At 39.1% G+C, this 22,293-nt stretch overlaps 1 protein-coding gene across 2 annotated transcripts; it reads right to left on the reverse strand.

The window, feature by feature from the left end:
• Positions 1–2,707: 2,707 nt before the first annotated feature.
• LOC130918519 (cystathionine gamma-lyase) lies at positions 2,708–21,396 on the reverse strand. 2 transcript variants are annotated; one of them, XM_057840265.1, is made up of 13 exons: positions 21,114–21,396; positions 14,269–14,350; positions 13,008–13,103; positions 12,829–12,938; positions 12,483–12,617; positions 12,343–12,400; positions 9,780–9,857; positions 8,436–8,588; positions 6,998–7,119; positions 6,809–6,861; positions 6,090–6,231; positions 4,860–4,931; positions 2,708–3,322 (listed from the first exon to the last, which is right to left on the reverse strand). In XM_057840265.1, the coding sequence occupies exons 1-13, from the start codon at positions 21,294–21,296 to the stop codon at positions 3,305–3,307; spliced, it is 1,302 nt and encodes a 433-aa protein (XP_057696248.1). In that variant the 5' UTR covers positions 21,297–21,396; the 3' UTR covers positions 2,708–3,304. The 2 variants fall into 2 exon arrangements, with proteins under 2 accessions (XP_057696248.1, XP_057696249.1); XM_057840266.1 differs by lacking the exon at positions 4,860–4,931 and having other exon boundaries at positions 2,722–3,322; positions 21,114–21,393.
• Between the last annotated feature and the right edge of the window lie 897 nt (positions 21,397–22,293).

The raw sequence follows: 22,293 nt of genomic DNA on the forward strand, positions 1-22,293 counted from the left end.
CCATTGAGTCGCGCTACTTTATCCATTCAGGATCCCTGAAACTAACAAATCACTAACTCCATGGAATTTGTTGAAATCAACTCCACCGACCAATTAAACCCCAGTTAACTCAAAGATTAAGCCTAATGTAAAAAATTCTGAACTTCAGGTTAGGGTTTAGGGTTAACAGCATCCCAGTGCCAATTTAAAACAATGCAAATTGACTGCACAATAATCAACAACACACAAATGAATTGTGCGATTAACAGTGCAAAAACACAAAGGTGGGTGCAGGTGCAAATGCGCGCACACAACCAGGAAGTACGCCGTACACAAAACGTAGCGGCAACTAAGCACTTTACACTCAATCGAACTTACAACACATCCCAAAGATGCTAAACGAACACGTCACCTCACGGCATAAATGTGCAACACGAATATCGTGTAAACAATCCTTTCTGACTTGGAACAATGACTACCTGCCACTGCAGCGGCAAAGCTATGAAACGGCCGTGCATGTCGCTACTTAAACCTATAACTGGAAGCCTCCAGAATGAAGGAAAAATACATAAATTCATGGACGCAAACAGATCAACATTCCCTCGCACATCTCAACAGGTGGCTGCAATCTGCTCGAATGTGCACCCCACATTCGTCACGCCTTTCTCAGTCCTAAAATACTTAAGCACGTGTGACTCGAGACCAAAACAGGAAGTAACGGTGAGCGCTTTACCATGGAAACCAATCCGTAATGAAAAGATGGGAACCTTTCTAGCATTCTCTAATCAAAATGCTCTCTATACATGACTTCAAGTCTTCATTCTTCATATATTATGAAGCAATAACAAAACACACTGCCGGTCACCTTCTTACTAACTTTGACTGAATTCATCCAATTCCTCCTGGAACATTGGGCGATGAGTCATCTCCATTTGTTCCGGGCACTGGCGGGCATCCTTGCTCCATGCCAGCAGACTTCCATCTCTCTGAGGTCTTCTTTGGCAGTCCTATCTTCCTCCTCCCTCCTTGTGGCATCCAGTCCATTGTCACTCTTGCCGGTCTTCCTGTTGGCAGTCGGAGTATTTGTCCAGCCATTCTCCGTCTCCTGTCTGAGACTATGTCAGACATCATTCATTGGGGATGTGGTCTCTCCAACGGATCCTCAGGATGTATCTGAGGCACAGTCTGTGGAAGACATCCAGTTGGGTGGTGATTCTGGCTTTCTTCATCCACGTCTCACAAGCATTGGTCACCGTAGGTATGACCACTGACATAAAGAGGTGCAGCTTTGTGGACATACTGATAGAGGCGTTGTAAGACTCCAGCGTTTTTTCCAATTCTGATCTGAACATCTTTTTCTGAGTCTCTGGTGTTTGAGATGTTCCTTTCAAGATATGTGAAGTTTTCTACATATTCAATGTCTTTTTCCCATGGTGATTGGTGGAAGGTTTTTGTCCTTTGCGATAGTCATGGCCTTGTTCTTCTCTTGGCTTATATGTTGGTCCACTTTTCCCCCTTGCTAATGTAGATTGTTGGTCAATGTTTGGAGTGCGGCATGGGTATGGCAAAATAGAGCCAAGTCTTCTGCAAAGTCCAAATGTGCCAGTCTGTCCCCTCTCCACTGGATGCCGAGGTTTGGCCAGACGACAGACTTCCTCATCACAAAGTCTGTGACAATGATGAACAGTAAGGGTGACTGGATGCAGCCCTGTCTTACCCCAGTCACGATAACAAAGTCATTAGTTGTGGTGTTGGTGTTTCTCACTCGACAGGTGGAGTTGTGGTACAGGGATTTAAAGATGCTGACGTACTTGGATGGTATAACGTATAGTTGGAGGATCTGCCACAGTGATTCTCAGTGAATGCTGTCGAAAGCTTTCTTGAAATCGATGTAATTGATGATGAGGGGTGTCACCATCAGAAAGGTAACAATTCAGATCACTCACACTCATGGGCAATTTAACAGTTGACAGTCATTCAATGTTTTTGTAATGTCATAGATACCTCTTAGTAAGTAATAGGTAGAATATGTAACGTCTGCCAATCACTATCTATAGTTCACTAAATAAGTCATTTTGTCAGGAAAATATTAATATGACCAGCCACAATGACTTCATGTTTCTTAAAATACTAGGAGATGGTCATCACTGTAATTCATTTACTGTATGTAATTTTTCTGTTATGCTGAACACCCATTCACTTCTGGTATTTTTCTAGAAATAACAGAACATTCATTGTATACAGTGCTTACTTGGGCAAACCAATTTTCAAAACATTTTCTCTTCAATGACTCTTTCCCGAAATTATGTGACTGGGTGATAAGGGAACTTAAGTAAGACTTCTTCATAATAACCTGATGTATGTTGATGGTACAATGGCTCGTCAAAGGGCAAATAGCAGTTGTGTCATTGCCATAGAAGCTCATCACCAGCTTGAATAGTCAATTAGAATATTGATAAACCAACAAGGGCACCACGTGTTGTATTGTCGGCGGCTAATGTGCATATCCATAGTTGTGTGCCGAGCAACATGTTACTGTTGCGTAGTATCTTTTTTTACGCACTATTCATTAGCATTGCTAATTAAGGTTCTGAACATGCTCTACGTTATTTGCTATAGCGTGTCGAGCACATTGAAAAAACTGGATTTTGTGTATGATTTTATAGATTTTTTTTCTCTTTAAATATAGCGTTATGGGTGTAGAAATAAGACATCACATTATTGTATGAATCATGTATTAGAACAAAAAAAAATACACAATTCATTCCTTATTCATATAACATACCAAATAAAAACAAATCATGTCATTCTTGCACATTCAGTATGTTTCAAAATGAATATACAGATAGTCATTTTGGTATGAACATGTTTTATAAAAAAAATTTGCAATGAAGTGCTTAACATTTGAGACGGAGATTTGTGCTACTCGTACCATAATTAGCATAGCACGCGTGCGGTCAGTATTACATTCAGAGTGGGATAAAGAAATGTAATTAAAGAAATGGAATTGAATGATACATGTACGTCTGCAGATCCAGAATAATGTGTTCAACACATTAATGAACCTTGATGTGGTAAAATTTTATATCATTCAGCTTTTTTGAAGCATTCCACAACACACACAAAACCAAGTAAACTCAGATAAATAATATTCCTTTTGTTCCAAAGTTGCATGAAAAGCACAACGAAATTACAAAATGCATTGTTTGTTATTAGAACAATGCGTGGATTTTTCTGTTTGTGTCTGGTTAACTGAGCATCTTGGCACACAACCTTTGTTTAATTGTTCTTCATCCCAAAGAACAAGCCCTGCTGTGAGGACACTTCAGTTCTTCATTGGATTCTATAAAAAGGACAACAAAGAAGGATTGAAGTCAACACTCATTAATAAAACACATCCACAAAGCAATTGGCAGACATTTTAATAAGATGCTGGTAATAGGATGATGTGTTCTCCACACACACAAAAATGAGTATGAACCGTGATATGCCTCTTTTCCCCCTTAGCTTGATGGGCTAAGGCAGGGGGCCAAGGTGTTTTCTGTGTCAAATGTAGATTAACAGTCGGCCACCACAGTGACAGGCACTCACTGAAACAGCAGACACTCCACGTTTATATTATGTATGGCACCCGCCACAAATTGAGAGCTCCAAGTCATAAACCAACAGCCAAGTCTGTGACTAAACAGAGTATATGCTCGACTTCTTCAATCTGAGCTCCCGTCTGATTCAATTTATCGCAGGTGCCTTCTCAGAAAGCACAGATATGTGCCAATCCAATTGACATGTGCATCAAATGGTCCAGGGCGGAATCCGCAGATATTCAGAGTGCCGGGGAAAGCAGGAGCATGACATAGAAGTTTGGCAGATTAGAACGTCAGAAGGGCAATTTTGGGAAAAAAGTGCTTTACTTCCTGGCAGTGTGGCAGCGACTGGGAAATGGTGATAAAAGAGTCAGCTCACTTGAGGACAATTAATGCAGTTTGAATGCAGTTACTGCTGAGTAACTAAACTGTACTTTAAAACTTTAAATGACTTACAAGAAATGTTGTAATTCACAGAAAATGTTGCATATGCCCATATGGATGGTTTGATGTGAAGGTGGTTATTTTGAGTACAGTTGAACTTCAAAATTGGAATGCCCTAAAGGCGGTAACGCTTCAAAAATTACCAACATTTTCTGTAAAACAAGTGGCATGTCAGCTTTGAGACATCAATGCAATGGTTAACAAACAGGCTTATGATGCTTTTTCTTTAGCTTTATAGCATTTTCAAAAGCTTTGTTTTTTGCAACAACTAAAAAATGAAGCAACCCAAAATTAACCCATCTAAATATGTATAATATATAGCAGGGTTCACTAAATCCGGACCTCGGAGCCACTTTTCCTGTCGTGTTTTCCATGTCTCCCTCTTTCAACACACCTGAATCAAAAAATCAGGATCATTATCAGGCTTCTGGAGAGGTTGCTGATGACATAATCATTTGATTCAGGTGTATTAGGGGAGAGAGATGTGGAAAACAGGACAGGATAGATGTCATCGCGGTCCAGATTGGGTGAACCCTGATGTATACTAAAAACTAGAGTGCCTTCTTTGGTGTAAGTGATTCTTTGATACAATGATGAGTTACACACTTATCTAATATTGACAGTTGTTTACTTCATTTGCATTTAAATCATTGACAACATTATCTGTGTGTTTATAATTGGTCTGTCCTTGAAATGATTTTCAACCTGATATCAGAGGGAGATTGTCCTGAAACCAATTGTGTTGGGCTTTTGAGGATCCACTGTACTCCAAAACAAATGAGAGATGGAATGAAAACGCAATGGGACACAACAGTTAAGAGGGGGAAAGTATCATCAAAGTGAGCACAGAACCTGAGAAGAGGTTTCTGGGAAGACTCTTGTGGAGGAGCCATCTGCTGGCCTTGCAAAGACTTTGATGTCTTTCTGCAGCAAAAAAATATCACTAAAGCTAAAATACACAAAACTGCAAATGCATCCTCAAATGGATTGCGTGCATACAAAAAAAATAAAAATAGTTTTTTTTCCCCCAAAAGTTTTTTTGAGGATAAAAGGGGGGGAAAAAAATCACCAAAAGGCTCCACTACAGAGACTAGTGTGCACACAAAAAAGTCTGGTTTCTGACTGATGCTAATATTATGGGCAACGTTGATAGATTAGAGCCGCCAACAAAGTAACAATCACATTTTCCCCCTAGCCGATATTTATCTTCATTTTAACAGACACTGTAACCAAGTGAGTTGGTCAAGTGAATAAAAACCAAAATGGTATATCATACTTATTTCCATTACAGTTACAGTGCATAACCATCACTTTTAAAGGACGTTTTTAAATAAAACTTTTTACTTTCTTTGGTATTTAAAAGTGCAAGCGTTAAGAGTTTTTAGTTACTAACAAGCTTGGATAAAAATACATGGATCTATTGACAATGATTAATCATTACTGCACCTCAAGACCCAGCGTCAAGATGGTTCGTGGGGGAAAAAAAGCCTTGCAACCCTTCATAGCAAATATATATACGGTACACTGAATATAACGAGCCTCATCTCTTATGCGTATATAACTGTTGCTGTCAAATAGCCCTCTACTGTATGATAATAATAGAAGGCATCCTGGCATATGCACATTTTTAATGGACCACACAAATTCTCGGCAACATATATTTGTCCAAATGTGACAAAACAATAATAATTTTACCGTAAGCAATTGTATTATCTGCTCTATAGCGTTACACCTGCTGCACAATGCATTGCTGTCAGGAGACAAATGGAAGGAAATAAAACAGTAAATCAAAGTAAAGGGTTGCCTTGGTGTGACATTTACAATTTTAATAAATTCACAAGTTCCACCCAATGTGAACCTTTATGGGGGCAAAGTATTTATCCCCTGGCAATAACAACCCTAAAACAATTGCCAAATTGGCATTCAGAAATCGGATTGATTCATCACTTTAAAGTAAAAATTACAGTAAGTTATTTGATGGCAACGCAAAGCCTCATTACTGAAAAACGTTTTCCAAAATGTATGGTTTTGAAGGTAGAGCCAAAGAACGGTCTTTTATAAAAGAGTGCCCATGAAACTTACACCAGCAGCAGCAAGCGCTTGATCCAGATCAGCAATTATGTCTGCCTCATCCTCCAGCCCCACAGAGAGCCGAATCAGAGTGTCACTAATACCCAAGATGTTCCTTTCCTTCTCAGGCACAGACGAATGAGTCATAATTGCCCTGCGTTGGAAAAAAAGATGGTGAGTTTCTTGAACATGTATGGCAGCTTGTGTTGCAAAAACAACAGTGACACCTTGCCACTTTTCAAGATCGAAACACAAAAAAATGTGGTAAATTGTATGTTCAATCGGTACACATATTAAGCAAAATGATTATATATGAGTGATATATATATATTTTTGTTTGTTTAATGAAAAAAAAAGTATATTTTATAAAAATACAGTATGTATCTGACAGCGCCCTGAAACTCTTATTCTCTGCTTCCCTCTCGTGGCGATTTGCCTGTCATTACAGCAACTGCATGTTTTTACGGCCCCTACTGATAAACATCATTCCATAAATCCATCTGGCGTAGCACTGGTGTTGCAGGACAACAGGGCAAAGGACAACTAAAATACACAATTAGAACAGTTTCGACAATTTAGTCTACCAAATGTGCAGGTTTTAAGAGTGTGGCAGGAAGCTGGAGTACCTAAAGAAAAACCACAGAAGCACTGGAAAAATATTCTAATGCCCCAAAGGAGGGGCCAGGCGGAGTCTTGAACAAATATTAAAAACAATAAATATTAATACTTACGGATGCTCTGCTAAACTTTCATAACCACCGAGACTCTCTGCCACAGCAAACAACTGCATTTAAACACAAAAATAGATCAGTGTTTTAAAGTCAACATGACACTACAGATATAGCAAACAAATGTGTGTGTTTATTGTGATAGTCTGAAATGCCTATTGGGGGGGGGGGGGGATTGTTCCAGCTAATTACTTTGAGACTTTCGAGAAAGGTGGAGGCGTGTTCAAGTTTCCCTTTAATGTAGAAGGTGATCATTCCAGGACAACCGGTGCATTGCCTTTTCACAACTTCATACTGTGGGTGAGAGGGCAGACCTATGACAAAAAATGGAGGACATGTCAATTAAGTGGACAACAGGGTAATTTGTCACATGGTTGTATGTCCACATTTGTTATACGGGAATTTTTGCATCTGCAGCATTTAAGGTCTCACTTGAAAGTGTGTCATTAAACAAGTTGAAAAAGCCACCTTTTTCATATACAGTAAAATATTTTATTACATATGAGTGAAGATAGTGATATTGAATGTCTAGTTATTAAGACAGAGGGAGACAAATTCACAATCCAAATTAAATTAATGGTGATTAATGAAATGGTAAAATTAGTGCATTATTCATGCAGAAGATTGCAAAAGAATAATTCTAAATCATAAGCACGCTGACTGGTTGTTGCTCAGTGTCAATGAGTCAGCTGTGCTGCACGATGGCTAGAGTAGGTGAAACTCCTTTCCCCCCCAATGAAGAAAACGAAATCGCTCGTATGGGAATACTTCGAGTTATTTCCTCTAAGCCAACCAACATGTCTAACATGTTTGCGGATGGTGGCTGCCGAGGAGGCAACTCCAATATGATTTTGTATATATACAAAATTAGAGGTTCGTAAAAACAGTCATGAACGCTTCCCACCAGCTATGAGAGGTAACTCCTGAGTTTTTAGTGTGTCTAGCGGTGGTAAAACGTGGCTTTTTTTTCCTCATTGGCACTCTCTATGTGTTGAGGAAGAGAGTGTGTGTATAATAAAAACATGATACGGATCATACAAAAGTGCTTTTTATGGAAAATATTTCAATTATTTTTGTTCTGATGGTAATAATGTTCAGCTGTGGCTGTGGGTTTGGCACACCTAAAGGACTGCATTGTTTTTAATTTATTTGAAATATTTCAGTTACTTTTTGTTATTTTATTTTAACTAAACATTATACTTATGTTCCAATTTGCTAATATGTTTTGTAAAAAATTAAAATCCTGTTTAATGGATTTTTTAAAACCCAGATATCCCAAAGTAACACATTTTAGAGCAGTAATTACAATACCTTGATACCGTGAAACCGTGATATTTTGGCTTAAGGTTATCATACTGTCAGAATCTCAGAAAGGCACATGCCTACTTGAAAGCTCTAAATTGTCCATTCTGTAGGAAATTGTCCTTTCTGTAGGCGTGAACGTTAGTGTGAAAGATTACTTTTCTCAATGTGCCTTGAAATTGACATGTGACCAGCCTAATGTGGAGGCTCAAAGTCAGCTGATCTTGAATGCAGCTCACCCTAATGGAGACACGCTGGATAGAATATGGATTGATGGATGGCTGTTACATCTTTATGTACTATACAGTGCATCGCTGCGTAACTCAACCTGGGTAGATGACACGCTCCACTCTAGAATCTGCCTCTAAAAACTTTGCCGCGGCCATGGCGTTCTTAAAGTGGCACTCCATGCGCAGATGCAACGTCTTCAGTCCACGGTTGACCAGGTAGCAGTCAAAAGGAGATGGTACGCAACCTAGTGCTGAAATGAAAAGACACACAGGAACAAACTTTTAATGACCCATTTACAAAGCATCTTGTGTTGCACCATATTTTTTCCTAGTAGCTTAAATCCCTTTATGTTAGATGTCTGACAGATGTTTCCTGCTGTGTTCTCACGACACAGCCGCATTCAAACTGCTAATGTGAATCAACTACAAAAGTAAATGAATACCAGGTTTTGGGTTTTGATTTCATAGCACTCTCCTGGCATATTATTTTTTAACCTTTGGACCTTGACTTTTGCGGAAGAAAAAAATAGGACAGCTTTTCACAAATGTTTCACTAAGTCATGTTATGCATGTTGATGTTTGCCAGGTTCTTCATAATCATAAACTTCAAAGAAAACAATTGTTATTGTCATGAACATGATCATTTTGTAAATTTTTTCTCTGCAATTTAACCTTTCATAATGGCAAAAATTAAGGAGAGAAGCTGTTTTAGGTGTTCGACACATCATTCAAAGGCATGACAGCCACAGGTACTGGGCAGCAGAGGTGGGCAGAGTATCCAAAAACTTTATTCAAGTAGGAGTAGCGTTACTTCTAAATAATATTACTCAAGTAAAAAAGTATACTCACGTCATGAGTAACATTGTGAGTAAACGCTTACAATGTCCAATTTTAAAAAAAAAATAAATGGTTTTTTTTCTCAGCACATCACTTCATCTATATGAACTATTGTTATTATACTGTATAATAACAAGCCAAAAATATGACACAAAAATCATTGAATTCAAACCATGACACTATGAAACGGCACCTGTCCGAAGAGCATGAATGCCCTCCAGTGGAGAGCAAACATTGTTACCTCTGATAGGTTATAATGGAGTCATGTGGTAATTGTTGTAACGACTCGTTGGTGAAACTGAGACGCCCACTGTTGGCATCTCTAGCAAAAATAAAGTAATTATGTAGAATAAAGACGAAAAATGTAATGATTAGTGTAGGCCAAAGTAGTTGAGTAAGAGCAGTGTTTCTTCTTCATAAATCTATTCAAGTAAAAGTAAAAAGTATTGCATGGTAAAACTACTCTAAGATGTACATTTTACTCAAAAAGTTACTCAAGTAAATGTAACTGAGTAAATAATGCGTCATAACCCACCTCTGCTGGGCAGCGTTTATAAACAGCCACAGATGTTTAAACATATGGCAAAAATGTTATTTTCGCTCACCATTTTGTAGAAACTTCAGTCGATCATAAAGTTTCTCTTTGTTGACTGACATCAGCCCCATAACTACATCACTGTGACCTGCCAATTATACAAAACAACACCAATAAAACAATCTGAATCAATTCATTCAATACAGCTAGCAAATATTTGACAGTGGCGGATGCATGTGGGGTGAAGGACATAGTATATGCTATTATCATAAGTACAGAGGTCATTTTTAAACCCCCTGCATAGTCTATAGTATAAAACAAACAAAAAAAATCGACACCACTAGAGTTTCTCTTGAAACCCGTTAAAGAAAAAAAAAAAAGCTACACTAGCACATCAGGAGCCTGAAGAAAGGCATTTCTGGAAAAAAGGCACACCTAAGCAAATGTGGGGATATGAAAAAGTGGAACACCATACGTCACCACCCCAGTACAGGGCTGTCACATTGCATAAGCACGCAATGCTCAGTGCTTTGGGCCCTCAAAAGTGACCATTACAAGCCAGACTATGGATTTCTGGCCCTATTAGGCAACTATGGCATGCATGGGCATTACACTTGGTGGGAGGGTGCCTCCTGGGCAAAGGAAGAGAGACAATTTAAAAAAATTTTAAATGTAAATTTTTCCACCAAATGTCAGTTGAAGGACTGTCAAAATAAAATAACTCGGAACACAGGCACCACCAGGCCAAATTGTCTAAGACTTTAACCACTCATGCGGGTGACCCTGGTATGATTCCTACTCAGGTAGGTAGCATTAATATTGATAAATGCAGGAGCACAAGTGGCAACATACCTATGGTAATTAAATAACAAAACAGAGTACAGACTTTTTTTTTTTTTTTTTTCTTGCCAAGGCACATATTTTACCATTTAGAACAGGGGTGTCCAAACTATTCCACATAGGGCCGCAGCGGGTACTGGGTTTCATTCCAACATAACAAGACAACACCTTTTCACCAATCTGGTGTCTTACAAGTGTACTCAGTTGATTGCAGCCTGTTTTAGAAGAAACTTTATTGGTTTAACGGTCTGTGCTCAATTGGTAGGAACAAAAACCAGCACCCACAGCGGCCCTTAAGGACCATTATGGACACCCTTAAACGTTTTAACAATTACCGTATTGGCCCGAATATAAGACGACCCCGATTATAAGACGACCCCCTCTTTTTCAAGACTCAAGTTTGAAAAAAGACTTTTTGAACACCAAATTAATTTTTATACAGAAACGACCACGGAAAGCTTTTCTCTGACTGTGAGCATTTTTTAGGCGATCTTTTTGAGCTCTCCATCTCCGTACATTACACTCTGTGACACCATATTTCACAGCCGCTTTGCAGTTGTTTGAAGACACCGCCTCATTTATCACCATCAACTTGAAGTTTGCGTCATAACGTAACGTCTCCTCAGCTGCCGGTGTTCTGCCAAAATATGCTACATCGGCGAAACGTCCTACATTAGTCGAATTTGACACCTAAATTACTACCGTGCGCTCTAAACTTGTTTTGTTTAGATGCATACAGGAATAACGTACTAAAGAAATGCCTGCAGAAAATACTTAAATGTAGTTATATCAAATAAGGACGGTTTAAATACGCTACGTGACTAATGTGGTCAACTGCTTCAAAGCTAACACAAAAAAACACAATGGTTAAAAGTATGAGAGGGTAATACATGCAAAAAGTATCTTTGAGGCTGTGAAAAGGTTCTAAATAACTAAATAAAAACAAAAATAGTGAGTACTCACCGCTTCCAACCGATGTGCGCATGCGTGTGAATGCATACGCAAGCGCCCTGAGCATTGTGTAGGACGTTTCGCCGCGTAGTAAGGAATGGCCGAACACCTGTTAATCTGGCCAATCTTCGACCCACTTTTCTCCAAAGTGTCGCGAAGTTTCTCCATTTTTGGTTATCTCTTCTATTACCGGTATTTTCTTCTCTTTTCCTTCTTACCACTTTCTTCTTCGTGTCAGGGGTTCGCTTTGGCCGCCCGAGTCGCGTTCAGCATTCGATTCATTGATGACTGGCGCCATCCAGCGTCGTGAATGGGTATATGTCTAGGCCGCAGTTTTTTTTTTTTTTTTTTTTTTTTTTTTTTTAGGCCGCAGTTATAAGACGACCTCCTCTTTTTCAATCTTATTTCAGTGCAAAAAACATCGTCTTATATTCGGGCCAATACGGTATGTTACAATACGTGGATATACAGGAAGTGGAAGAGTATTTAATCTATGCCTATACATATGTATCCTGCATATTTTCTTCAGTCTACAGCAAATGTTTATAAGAAGGTAATCGAGTCATGTCAGGCATAGTTGTAAAAATTTGCCTTAAGATATTTCCACTGTTGCCAGTAACACACTGCTGTAATTTGACTTCATTCAAAACAATACAGTGGTGTATTTTGTTCACTGATTATAAATAAAAACATGCAGTATTAAAAAAAAAAAAATTATCCATTAATAACTTTGTTTGAGGTGAGAGCACAAGCACCAAACCTTCCATTCATGTAGAGGTGATAAGAATGATAAATGTCACTTCTATGAGTAGTAAAATAGGAAGTAGATAAACTTCACCTACCGTTCATGTATTTGGTGGCTGAGTACATGCAAATATCGGCTCCCAAAGCCAAAGGACGCTGAAGAAACAGAGTAAGTGTAAGAAACAATTGCAGACTGACTCTTAACATAAACTGAATCAACTGCATGTGTGTTTCATACCTGGAAGTAGGCAGACATGAATGTATTGTCCACCACGACCACAATGTCTTTGTTGTGATCATGCACCAAGTCGGAGCATGCCTTAATGTCGACAACCTTCATAGTGGGGTTAGTGGGCGTCTCGATCCAAATCATCTGCACAAGCAGTACCGACAAAATTATTCTGTAGTTGATGCCGAAGCATGCTACAAAAAAATTTTAATCTAATGTTGCAAATAGCCTCAAGGCTAACAGTGACAAGAAAAAACAGAACAGATATTGTAGAGTCATGTAACATTCTTGTATTCAACAATACACCAGCCAGTTAAATAGTGTAGGGGTGTAGAGAGACTTAAGTATTACTTACTTTAGTGTTGGGCTTTAGGGCTGCCTTGAGTAGCTCTAGTTTGGTACAGTCAACCAAGGTGATCTGTAGCCCAAATTCAGCTGCCACTTTTTGGAAGTAGCGGTTTGTGCCTTGTAAATTCATAAAAGGTAAACAACCTGTCAGAAATTAAACAATGTCTTGCCTGAGTGAATATTCACCTCCATACACATCATCCATGCAAACAATTCCATCTCCGGCCTTCAACAGGTGAGTGATGGTCAATGTGGCAGCCAGCCCTGAAGCCACAGCAAGGCCTGGAGCAAAATAAAATAATGTGGATCAAATTTTAAGTATTCATACGAATACAATTGAACCTGTACGGGAAACACAGCTGCTGTTGAACATTACAGAGTTTAGCAAGGCTTTCTGGAAAGTACTAGAGCATTCTCCCAAATGCAACAATACACATGCGGGTTCTAGGTTAATTGAAGGCTAAACTAAGTTCTGCCTTTCCCCAATGACAACAACTACAATATAAAATGGATACAAGTCAGATGTTTCCAACAATGAAAATAACAGAATTTCATCCATTTTAAATATATTAAACTGATCACTCTCCTCTGGCACTGTACCCGCAGATTTTAAGCTAGTTGATATTTGACTCTTACACAAAAGACTTAACCTCGATCTAGAGAGTCTTATAAATAAGTAGATACTAAATGCTACATATAATTCAGCGTCGAATACAAGTTTATTAAAAAAAAAGAATTCTCAAAAAAAAATGGACCAAAACAATTTATAACCTCATGAACATGATTTCGAGCAATCTGAACTTTTTCAACCGGTGTTCAGGCTAGATCACCCGAATGGGCTCTTGCAAAAGTGACAATTTAAAAAAAAAATTTTTATAAGCAATGGACATTTTATCAATTTTAAATACTGGGATTATAGGCTTGGCAAGCTCATGGTTTAAATCGGATCTCTCAGAGAGGGTGTGCCATGTAATTTATGGCAATCTGAGCTAAGAGTAACGTGGCTTGCCGTGTCCCACAGGGAACAGTACCTGGCTCTTTATTATTCATTAATCATAAATTATTATCCCTAAAGGGTTTTTTTCTTAATTATTTGTTGGGGGATTTAGATCAGAGAATATTGATTGCAATAATTAAATTGCTATTTAGTTTTTATTATTAGATTCTTATTTCTGTTTTTACTTATTTGTTTACTTTAAATGATTGCTTCAACATTTTAATGTCAACTGTCTTTGCAAGCCTTTGGGGTATTTTGGTCATTTAGGACAATAGAAATAAACTTGAGTAGACATTGGTATTGAATGTCAATGTTTGTATGTACACATTAGGGATGTCCCAATCCGATCACATGATTGGAAATAGGGCCGATTACACCATTTTTTACAGGATCGGAATCGGATGAAAAGGAAAAGATTTTTATTTTTTTTAAATATATTGTACCACTTACTGTACTTTGCTCCATCCAGCGCTGCTACGGCCTTTTCAAGGCATTCTCGTGTTGGGTTTCCACTGCGGCTGTATTCATAGCCCTGAGTTACAAAAAAGAAAAAAAAAAAGAATCAAGCATTAAAACCGGTTCAAACGAAGCATGCATTTGAACTCAGTTCATCAGCGGATAAAGATAAAGCAGTTTCCGCTGCACCAGTATGGCCAAAGGTTCTCAAAACAATGCATCCCTTCAATTTAACTATCAACACCATTCCTGAATTAGTTTTTCCACAAGATTTTAGAGTTCAAAGAGCTCAGTGGATTTTCTCTTTAAGGACTATGACCAATTGGCCATGCTGCACCACTACTCCTAATTAAAAACAGACAAACAACATTTTTAATGGCATAAAAACATCTCTTTGTTAACAATGGAAAAACAACATGTGTTGCAACATTTGAGTGAGGCACATTTTTATTACTTCACCATTTAACTGGATTATGCAACTCATTGTTTTGGTTCTACCCATATGATTGTAAAGGAAGTTGCATAATTCTGCATTTAAGAAAATATGTTCTAATCACGCAAGGGATTTACAATGGGTCCCAATTTACGAGTCTGGTCAATCGCATCACAAAGGGCAGGCTCATTTATTGCCATACTTCAAGATTGCGAAGGCGACAGGGTGGATGACTGTGTAGCATGCCTGCCTCACAGTTGTGACTCTAAGCTCAAGAGTTCAGAGTCTCAGGCTCCAGGCTTCATGTTTGGAGTTTGCATGCTCTGTCCATGCCTGTCCGGGTACTTTGAGCACTTTAAATTGTCCGTAGGTGCAACAAGTGCCAAACGCTGTTTGTCTATATGTGCTCTGCTATGGGCTGGCCACAGTCTGGAGGGATAGGCTCTAGCATGCCCGCGACCTTCGTGGGGATAAGTGGTAGATAATGGATGCATGTTTGTTTTATTGGCAGTGGCGCCTCCAGAAATTTTTCAGAGGGGTGGCCAGATGGGGCCACTTAAAATTTTGGGGTGGCACACCAAAACTAACAGCCATAATTTCAGGTTTTCATTATATTATTGCAGTAAAAAGGTCAGGGGAAAACTTTCAGAAAGACTTAAGGACACGGCTACTGATATACTTTGTTGTATTGTGTAATATTTTATGCTACAAATGATTTAATGTGCATAGTCCATAACTGTCCAGTCAACATTTTGTGTTCCACAACAATTTTGTTTTATTGTGTTATGTATATATTAGGCATAAGGTGTACATTTAACAAAACAAAATAATTACTGGGGAAAAGCAGGTGCTGGCAGATTTGCATTTGGGATGAAATGCATAACTGATGCTACAACAATCTACGTTTTACTGGCAAGTGGGGTGGCCAGTGGGGTGGCCAACAAATTTATAGGGGTGGCCGTGGCCACCCCTGGCCACCCCCTGGGGGCGCCACTGTTTATTGGCTCAGTGGTCCTCATAGGAATGTGCATTTTTGGAAACTAATTTACTGAAAATTATTTGGCCAACCCCAAAGCTGTGGGACATGAAGGACACCCTAATTTCCAAGGACCCCAGTTTGAGAACCAGTATATACCCTACCCACCGACGTCACAAAACCACGTGCTCGCTGTGTGGTTCCGCCCACTTGTCCATCATTTTGTCTCTGTATTAGCATTGTTTTCAATTGATCGAGGAATTTAAAATGCATTTCATGGAAGACCCGGTGCTTTCTGATGCCGTAAACTCACTGGATGTGTTGCATAAAAGGCGTTATGTGGAAAAGCTTCGTTCTATACAGTCGCCAGATCCATATTTGATGCCCAAATCGATGTTTTTCGACCCACTGTCTTCGCCCTGTCTGCCTGACATCTGCTACGCTGATATTTACAATTATCTTGTCCACACAAAATCAGCCTATTCCCACGAAAATTTGAAAAACTTCAAGAGCTTGGAGGCTTATAAATACTTCGTTGCTGGTTGGGTGAAACAGGTCCTCGTTCGGCAGGAAACTATCTTGTGCTTGGAAAGGTGAGTTACGAAATTTTCAATTCAAAATCTTTTGTTATTGCTAACATCCACTGTCAAGTCTAATTTATTTCATGTCGTTTGTCAATGGAGTTAAGGCTTTTAATGTTTATATGGTTTAGTGATAGCACTCTCACTACATACATACGTGTATGTTGTCGGCGATTAGCCTAGCAATGATCTTAATTGTGGTTATTTGTCAGCCCCGTAGACGAGGCCAGTTTCTTTCACTTGGTACCAGCTAAATATTATTCAAAAAATAACGATGGTGGAAGAAAGGGAAGTCACAAACATCTTGAATTTGAAACTATGTCGTACTACGTCGTATGTTGTCGGCGATTAGCCTCGCAATGATCTTAATTGTGGTTATTTGTCAGCTCCGTAGACGAGGCTAGTTTCTTTCACTTGGTACCAGCTAAATATTATTCAAAAAATAACGATGGTGGAAGAAAGGGAAGTCACAAACATCTTGAATTTGAAACTATGTCGTACTACGTCGTATGTTGTCGGCGATTAGCCTCGCAATGATCTTAATTGTGGTTATTTGTCAGCCCAAAACCCTCTAAGTATATCTTAAATGCATCTTACTGGATATAAAATGACTACTACATAGTCTGTGGTGATTTTTTGGTGCCCAGTTTTCACGTCGAATTGCAGCCGTCTATTTCGCTCTCCTCTTTGGATCCCTCGGAATACAGTAAAACTTCAAGTCTCTCCTTCCATCTTCTCTGTTAGTGCAACCAACAACCACACACGCCTTCACCATTTTGATTATTAATGTTAAGGAGCAGAAAAACACGCCGTAAATAGGAGAAATGTACGTAGCCGTAACAGGTTAACACTATGTTTTGACGGACAAGTGGGCGGTACCATTCAGGAGAGCGGAGTTGTGACGTCACGTGGGTAGGGTCTATACGACTTAGTGATTCCCATGAAATCTATGCATTACAGTAATGAATAACAGTTACCAAAGCTACCTTAAAATAGCAGAATGCAATGATAAGTCCAGTACTTTTTTTTTTTTTTTTCCATCAACAGTTTGAGTTCCCTAATCTTTTATCAAGAGTAAAATATCTGATTGATTAATGTCTAAGAACATGTAAAATTACACATTATAGTAACGATCACCTATGGTGGGGAAGTAGGTACAGTGGGGAGAACAAGTATTTGATGCACTGCCGATTTTGCTGGTTTTCCCACTTGCAAAGCATTTAGAGGTCTGTAATTTGTATCATAAGTTCTCTTCAACTGTGAGGGACGGAATGTAATACAAAAAAAAAAAAAAAAAAAAAAAAAAAAAAAACAGAAAATCACGGTGTATGATTTTTAAATAATAAATTTGCATTTAATTGCATGAAATAAGTATTTGATACATCACAAAAATCGAACTTAATATTTGGTACAGAAACCTTTGTTTGCTATTACAGATACCAAACGTTTCCTGTAGTCCTTGACAAGGTTTGCACACACTGCAGCAGGGATTTTGGCCCACTCCTCCATGCAGATCTTCTCCAGAGCCTTCAGGTTTCGGGGCTGCTGCCGGGCAACACGTACTTTCAGCTCCCTCCATAGATTTTCTATCGGGTTCAGATCTGGTGACTGGCTAGGCTACTCCAGGACCTTAAGATGCTTCTTACGAAGCCACTCTTTAGTTGCCTTGGCTGTTCGCTTTGGGTCGTTGTCATGCTGGAAGACCCAGCCACGACCCATCTTCAGGGCTCTCACTGAAAGAAGGAGGTTGTCAGCCAAGATCTGGCGATACATAGCCCCATCCATCCTCCCCTCAATACGGTGCAGTCGTCATGTACCCCTTGGCAGAGAAGCAGCCCCAAAAAATGTTTCCCCCTTCATGTTTCACGGTTGGGATGGTGTTCTTGATGTTGAACTCATCCTTCTTTTTCCTCCAAACACGATGAGCCGAGTTTAGACCAAAAAGTTCAATTTTGGTCTCATCCGACCACATGACCTTCTACCATTGCTCCTCTGGATCATCCAGATGGTCAGTGGCAAACTTTAGACGTGTTTGGACATGCACTGGCTTCAGCAGCGGGACCTTGCGTGCGCTGTAGGATTTCAATCCATGACGGCGTAATGTGTTTCCGATGGTTTTCTTCGAGACTGTGGTTCCAGCGCTCTTCAGGTCATTGACCAGGTCCTGCCATGTAGTTCTGGGCTGATCCCTCACCTTCCTCATGATCAGTAATGCCCCACGAGGTGAGATCTTGCATGGAGCCCCAGAACGAGGCAGATTGACCGTCAACTTGAACTTCTTCCATTTTGTAATAATCGCTCCAACAGTTGTTACCTTCTCACCAAGCTGCTTGCTTATTTTCCTGTAGCCCATCCCAGCCTTGTGCAGATCTATTATTTTATCCATGATGTACTTACACAGCTCTTTGGTCTTGGTCATTGTGGAGAGGTTGGAGTTTGTTTGAGCATGTGAACAGGTGTCTTTTATACAGGTAACAAGTTCAAACAGGTGCAGTTACTTCCGGTAATGAGTGGAGAAGAGGAGGGGTTCTTAAAAAAGAACAAAGAGCCGAAATATTTACTAGTTGGTAATGTATCAAATACTTATTTCATGCAGTTAAATACAAATTTATTATTTAAAAATTATACAATGTGATTTTCTGGATTTTTGTATTAGATTCCGTCCCTCACAGTTGAAGAGAACTTATGATACAAATTACAGACCTCTACATGGCTTGCAAGTGGGAAAACCAGCAAAATCGGCAGTGTATCAAATACTTGTTCTCCCCACTGTATATGTAAAATTAACAACTATTAACAATATCAAAAAAGGCAAACAATCTTACCTTGTAAATATCTTTTGTGGTTCATTATGAGTATGAATAACTATTTTTAAAATAAATAAATTAAAAACACTGAATATGATTATGACAGGACCATGGTTATAGTGCAACAGTAATGAAAGCTGCATGCTTGGACTCTAGATTTTCCTGAAATATTATCTTATACAAAGTAAGAAACCATTATCGTTTATCATTATCTGTTAAATTATATAGTCTTAAACACATTTATATTTCTTTTTAAGAAATTGATTGAATATTTAGGATGCTGTATTGAGGTGAAAACATCCAAGCTTTTCATGAACGCATTTCAGCTAGGCATGTGCCAGAATGATATTCTGACGGTATGATAACCTTAAGCCAAAATATCACTTTCATGGTATTGCAATTACAGCTCTAAAATGTGTTACTTTGAGATATCTGGGTTAAAAACTTTTTCCATTGAACAGGATGAACAAAAATATTTTTCATAAAAAGCGTGTGTATGTCACTCGTATCATATTTACATTATTCACCCACTCTCTTTCTCAACACAGACTCTTGCCAGAGAGGAAAAAAACGCCACGTTTTACCACAGCTAGACAAACTAAACACGCTGGAGTTAACTCTTGTAGCTGGTGGGAAACGTTTATGACAGTGTTTACTAACCTTTAATTTTGTATAAATGTGAAATCATATTGGAGGTATTGCCTCCTCGGCAGCTCCCTCCACAAACATGTTTTACATGTCGGTTGGCCCTCCTCCTCTAAGCCGCTTTTCTGTAGACGAAGCATTCCCAAATCAGCGAGATCGTTTTCTTCAATGGGGGGAAATATTCAGGAGTTTCACCTCCTCCAACCATCGTGTTGCACAGCTGACTCACTGACACTGAGCAACAACCGGTGTGTGTGTGTGTGTGTGTGTGTGTGTGTGTGTGTGTGTGTGTGAGTGTGTAAGGGGGGGGGGGTGAGTCAGCTTGAGTTACAGCTGCAAGTGAGGGATTTCTCAATGCATTTTTGGGACGTAAAAATTAGCCAATACCTTTGGGACGGTATGTCGGGAAATTTATGTGGTTTTGAACCCTTGACATTTTTTCTAATTTCAGCAATGAATTTACTACTCAAGAATCAGTTAAACATACAAATGTCTATTTTGGTAACAAATCGTGAGCTGTGCCACACAATAGACATAACTATCTTTCATCTAAAAATGAACGTTTCAGGTTTTCGTGAGTACCGTATACACCAAAAAAAAAAAAAAAAAAAAAAAAAAGCAAAGACATGGTTTGCTTAGCTTCATGAGCATCACCCGTCTTTATATTGAAAAAATACCTCCCATTGTAAACAGATGAACAACACCCTACATAACTGAGCAGTTAATGTTTGCTCAAAAAGGCGCATGGATTGCCTTGAAGCAAAATTTAAACAGTCCTGTGAACAGGGCCAGGTGTGCAGAAGCAAAGCAAACAAGTTTAATTTGATTCATGCAAAAAGACTCAACAACCAAGAGTTTAGCAGTCATCTCACAAGCTGTATAATAGGCATTCTGACAATGTCTATAGGATGTGTGCCCCGTGTAAACAGGGGCACGCCTGTGGGGTCAAGCATACCAGAATCGACCAAACGATGTCAAAGGTCAGTAAACCAGCAAAAGTGGGGTTGAATTCGGAAGTTAAAAGTTTCACGTGTGTAAGGCTACATTTTCATCACCTCATTATTCAGGTGGCCATAACGACATAACAAAGGAAGGCAAATGAGATCACAACAGTCCCTCAATTTGAAAACAGTCAGTCGTAGTCTAGATCACAACAGTCCCTCAATTTGAAAACAGTCAGTCGTAGTCTGAAATTAAACAACAACGCATTGCACTATCCTGTATGTTACACACGTGAGAAGAACACCATAATTTAAGTGTCACCTAATTGATTTCGTTATATTTCACACAAGACAAGCTGGTCTAATTAGAAAAGAGGACAATTGCAAAAATGGCATTTACTATGATTAGTAGTAACCTAGATGGAATTCACACAGCATGGGTATGGCAGTGCTTACAGCGTGCTTTCCGGGTTGGCTCTGTTTGAACGTGGTCGAAAGCGATATCGGCGGCACTACGGCCCTGGAGTTCCACTGCTCCGGCTCCTGGCCGACGTGGATGGCGTCGGTTGCGAACGACTTGAATGTCGTGGCGAAGCCGGCAAACACATCACTTCGGTCACCCGGAATGTGCTTATCCATAGATGCGCGTTACACTTCTGCCGACTAGAATTCCGTCAACTGGAAATGACAGCACAATTACGGCGCTACACAGGAGGAAAATCCCTTTTATGTACACCGGTTCACCCATATTTATCTCAGCCAATCAGTATCCGGTATTTTCGAACGTGAAGCTTCGGTTGGTGGATAATCTGGGGCGTATAAACCACGTGACCTTGCACCGTGTCGCACTCCAAACCGGAAACACTCATCGCTGATGTAACGCATCCCGTCTTTTGAATCATAGAAATCAAATTTAAATTGGACCCAGAAAACATGCGATTTCATCATGTAATGTATTTATTTTAAAATCCTTTAAATGACTTTTAAAAACCGGTTTTAAAAAAGGTGATTTACGACAGAGCCTTGAATTGCTTTGAAATCCAGCATTTTTCGGTGTTTGTATCAGCAAGACCAGTACCAACACACAACAAACATTGTAAGATTCTAATGTATTTGTTGTGTGTTTTTTTTACCTGGCTTTGCTAGTAGAGGAACAGTTATATGCTGGATTTCTTATCATTCAATATGGCCCTGCAACTCCATTGTTTAACCGCAGGTGGCGGAAGTGTTTCGCAAAACTCACCACGTGAAACGAATTGTGACGAGGATGTAGGAGGTTATAATTTTTTATTAATCCCACATATAACTTTTATTCAATGTACACAATGTCTGATGATTTTTTTTTTTTTTTTTTTTTTTTGAGCTAATGGAGACTAGCGTTGTCACTCTTCGGCCATTTTGCGTCGGGCCTGTTCACTAAATCTAACATTTTAGTCAAAGGAGCATGTACTTGCTCAGTTTTCAATTATTTCCACACAGTTTTATATGTATATATAAACGTCACAGATGCAACACTGTATACTTAAAAATAATCTTTTACAGATCAAGCCTGAATAATTGCCATTTTTTTACGGTTTGTTATAAACCAAAGCGTTTCTAAATCCCTCAAGAATTCAGTGAGTTAATATTTTAGTGT

Source organism: Corythoichthys intestinalis, chromosome 7, assembly GCF_030265065.1.
Source record: "Corythoichthys intestinalis isolate RoL2023-P3 chromosome 7, ASM3026506v1, whole genome shotgun sequence".
NCBI lineage: Eukaryota > Metazoa > Chordata > Actinopteri > Syngnathiformes > Syngnathidae > Corythoichthys > Corythoichthys intestinalis.

Coding starts and splice junctions, on each gene's coding strand:
- LOC130918519 (XM_057840265.1), bottom strand. CDS start 21,296: ATGGATAAGCACATTCCGGGTGACCGAAGTGATGTGTTTGCCGGCTTC. Junction 7,120..8,435: donor GGAGCGTGTCATCTACCCAG/GTTGAGTTACGC, acceptor TTTTTGTCATAG/GTCTGCCCTCTCACCCACAG. Junction 6,232..6,808: donor GAAAGTTTAGCAGAGCATCC/GTAAGTATTAAT, acceptor TTTCCAACGCAG/GGCAATTATGACTCATTCGT.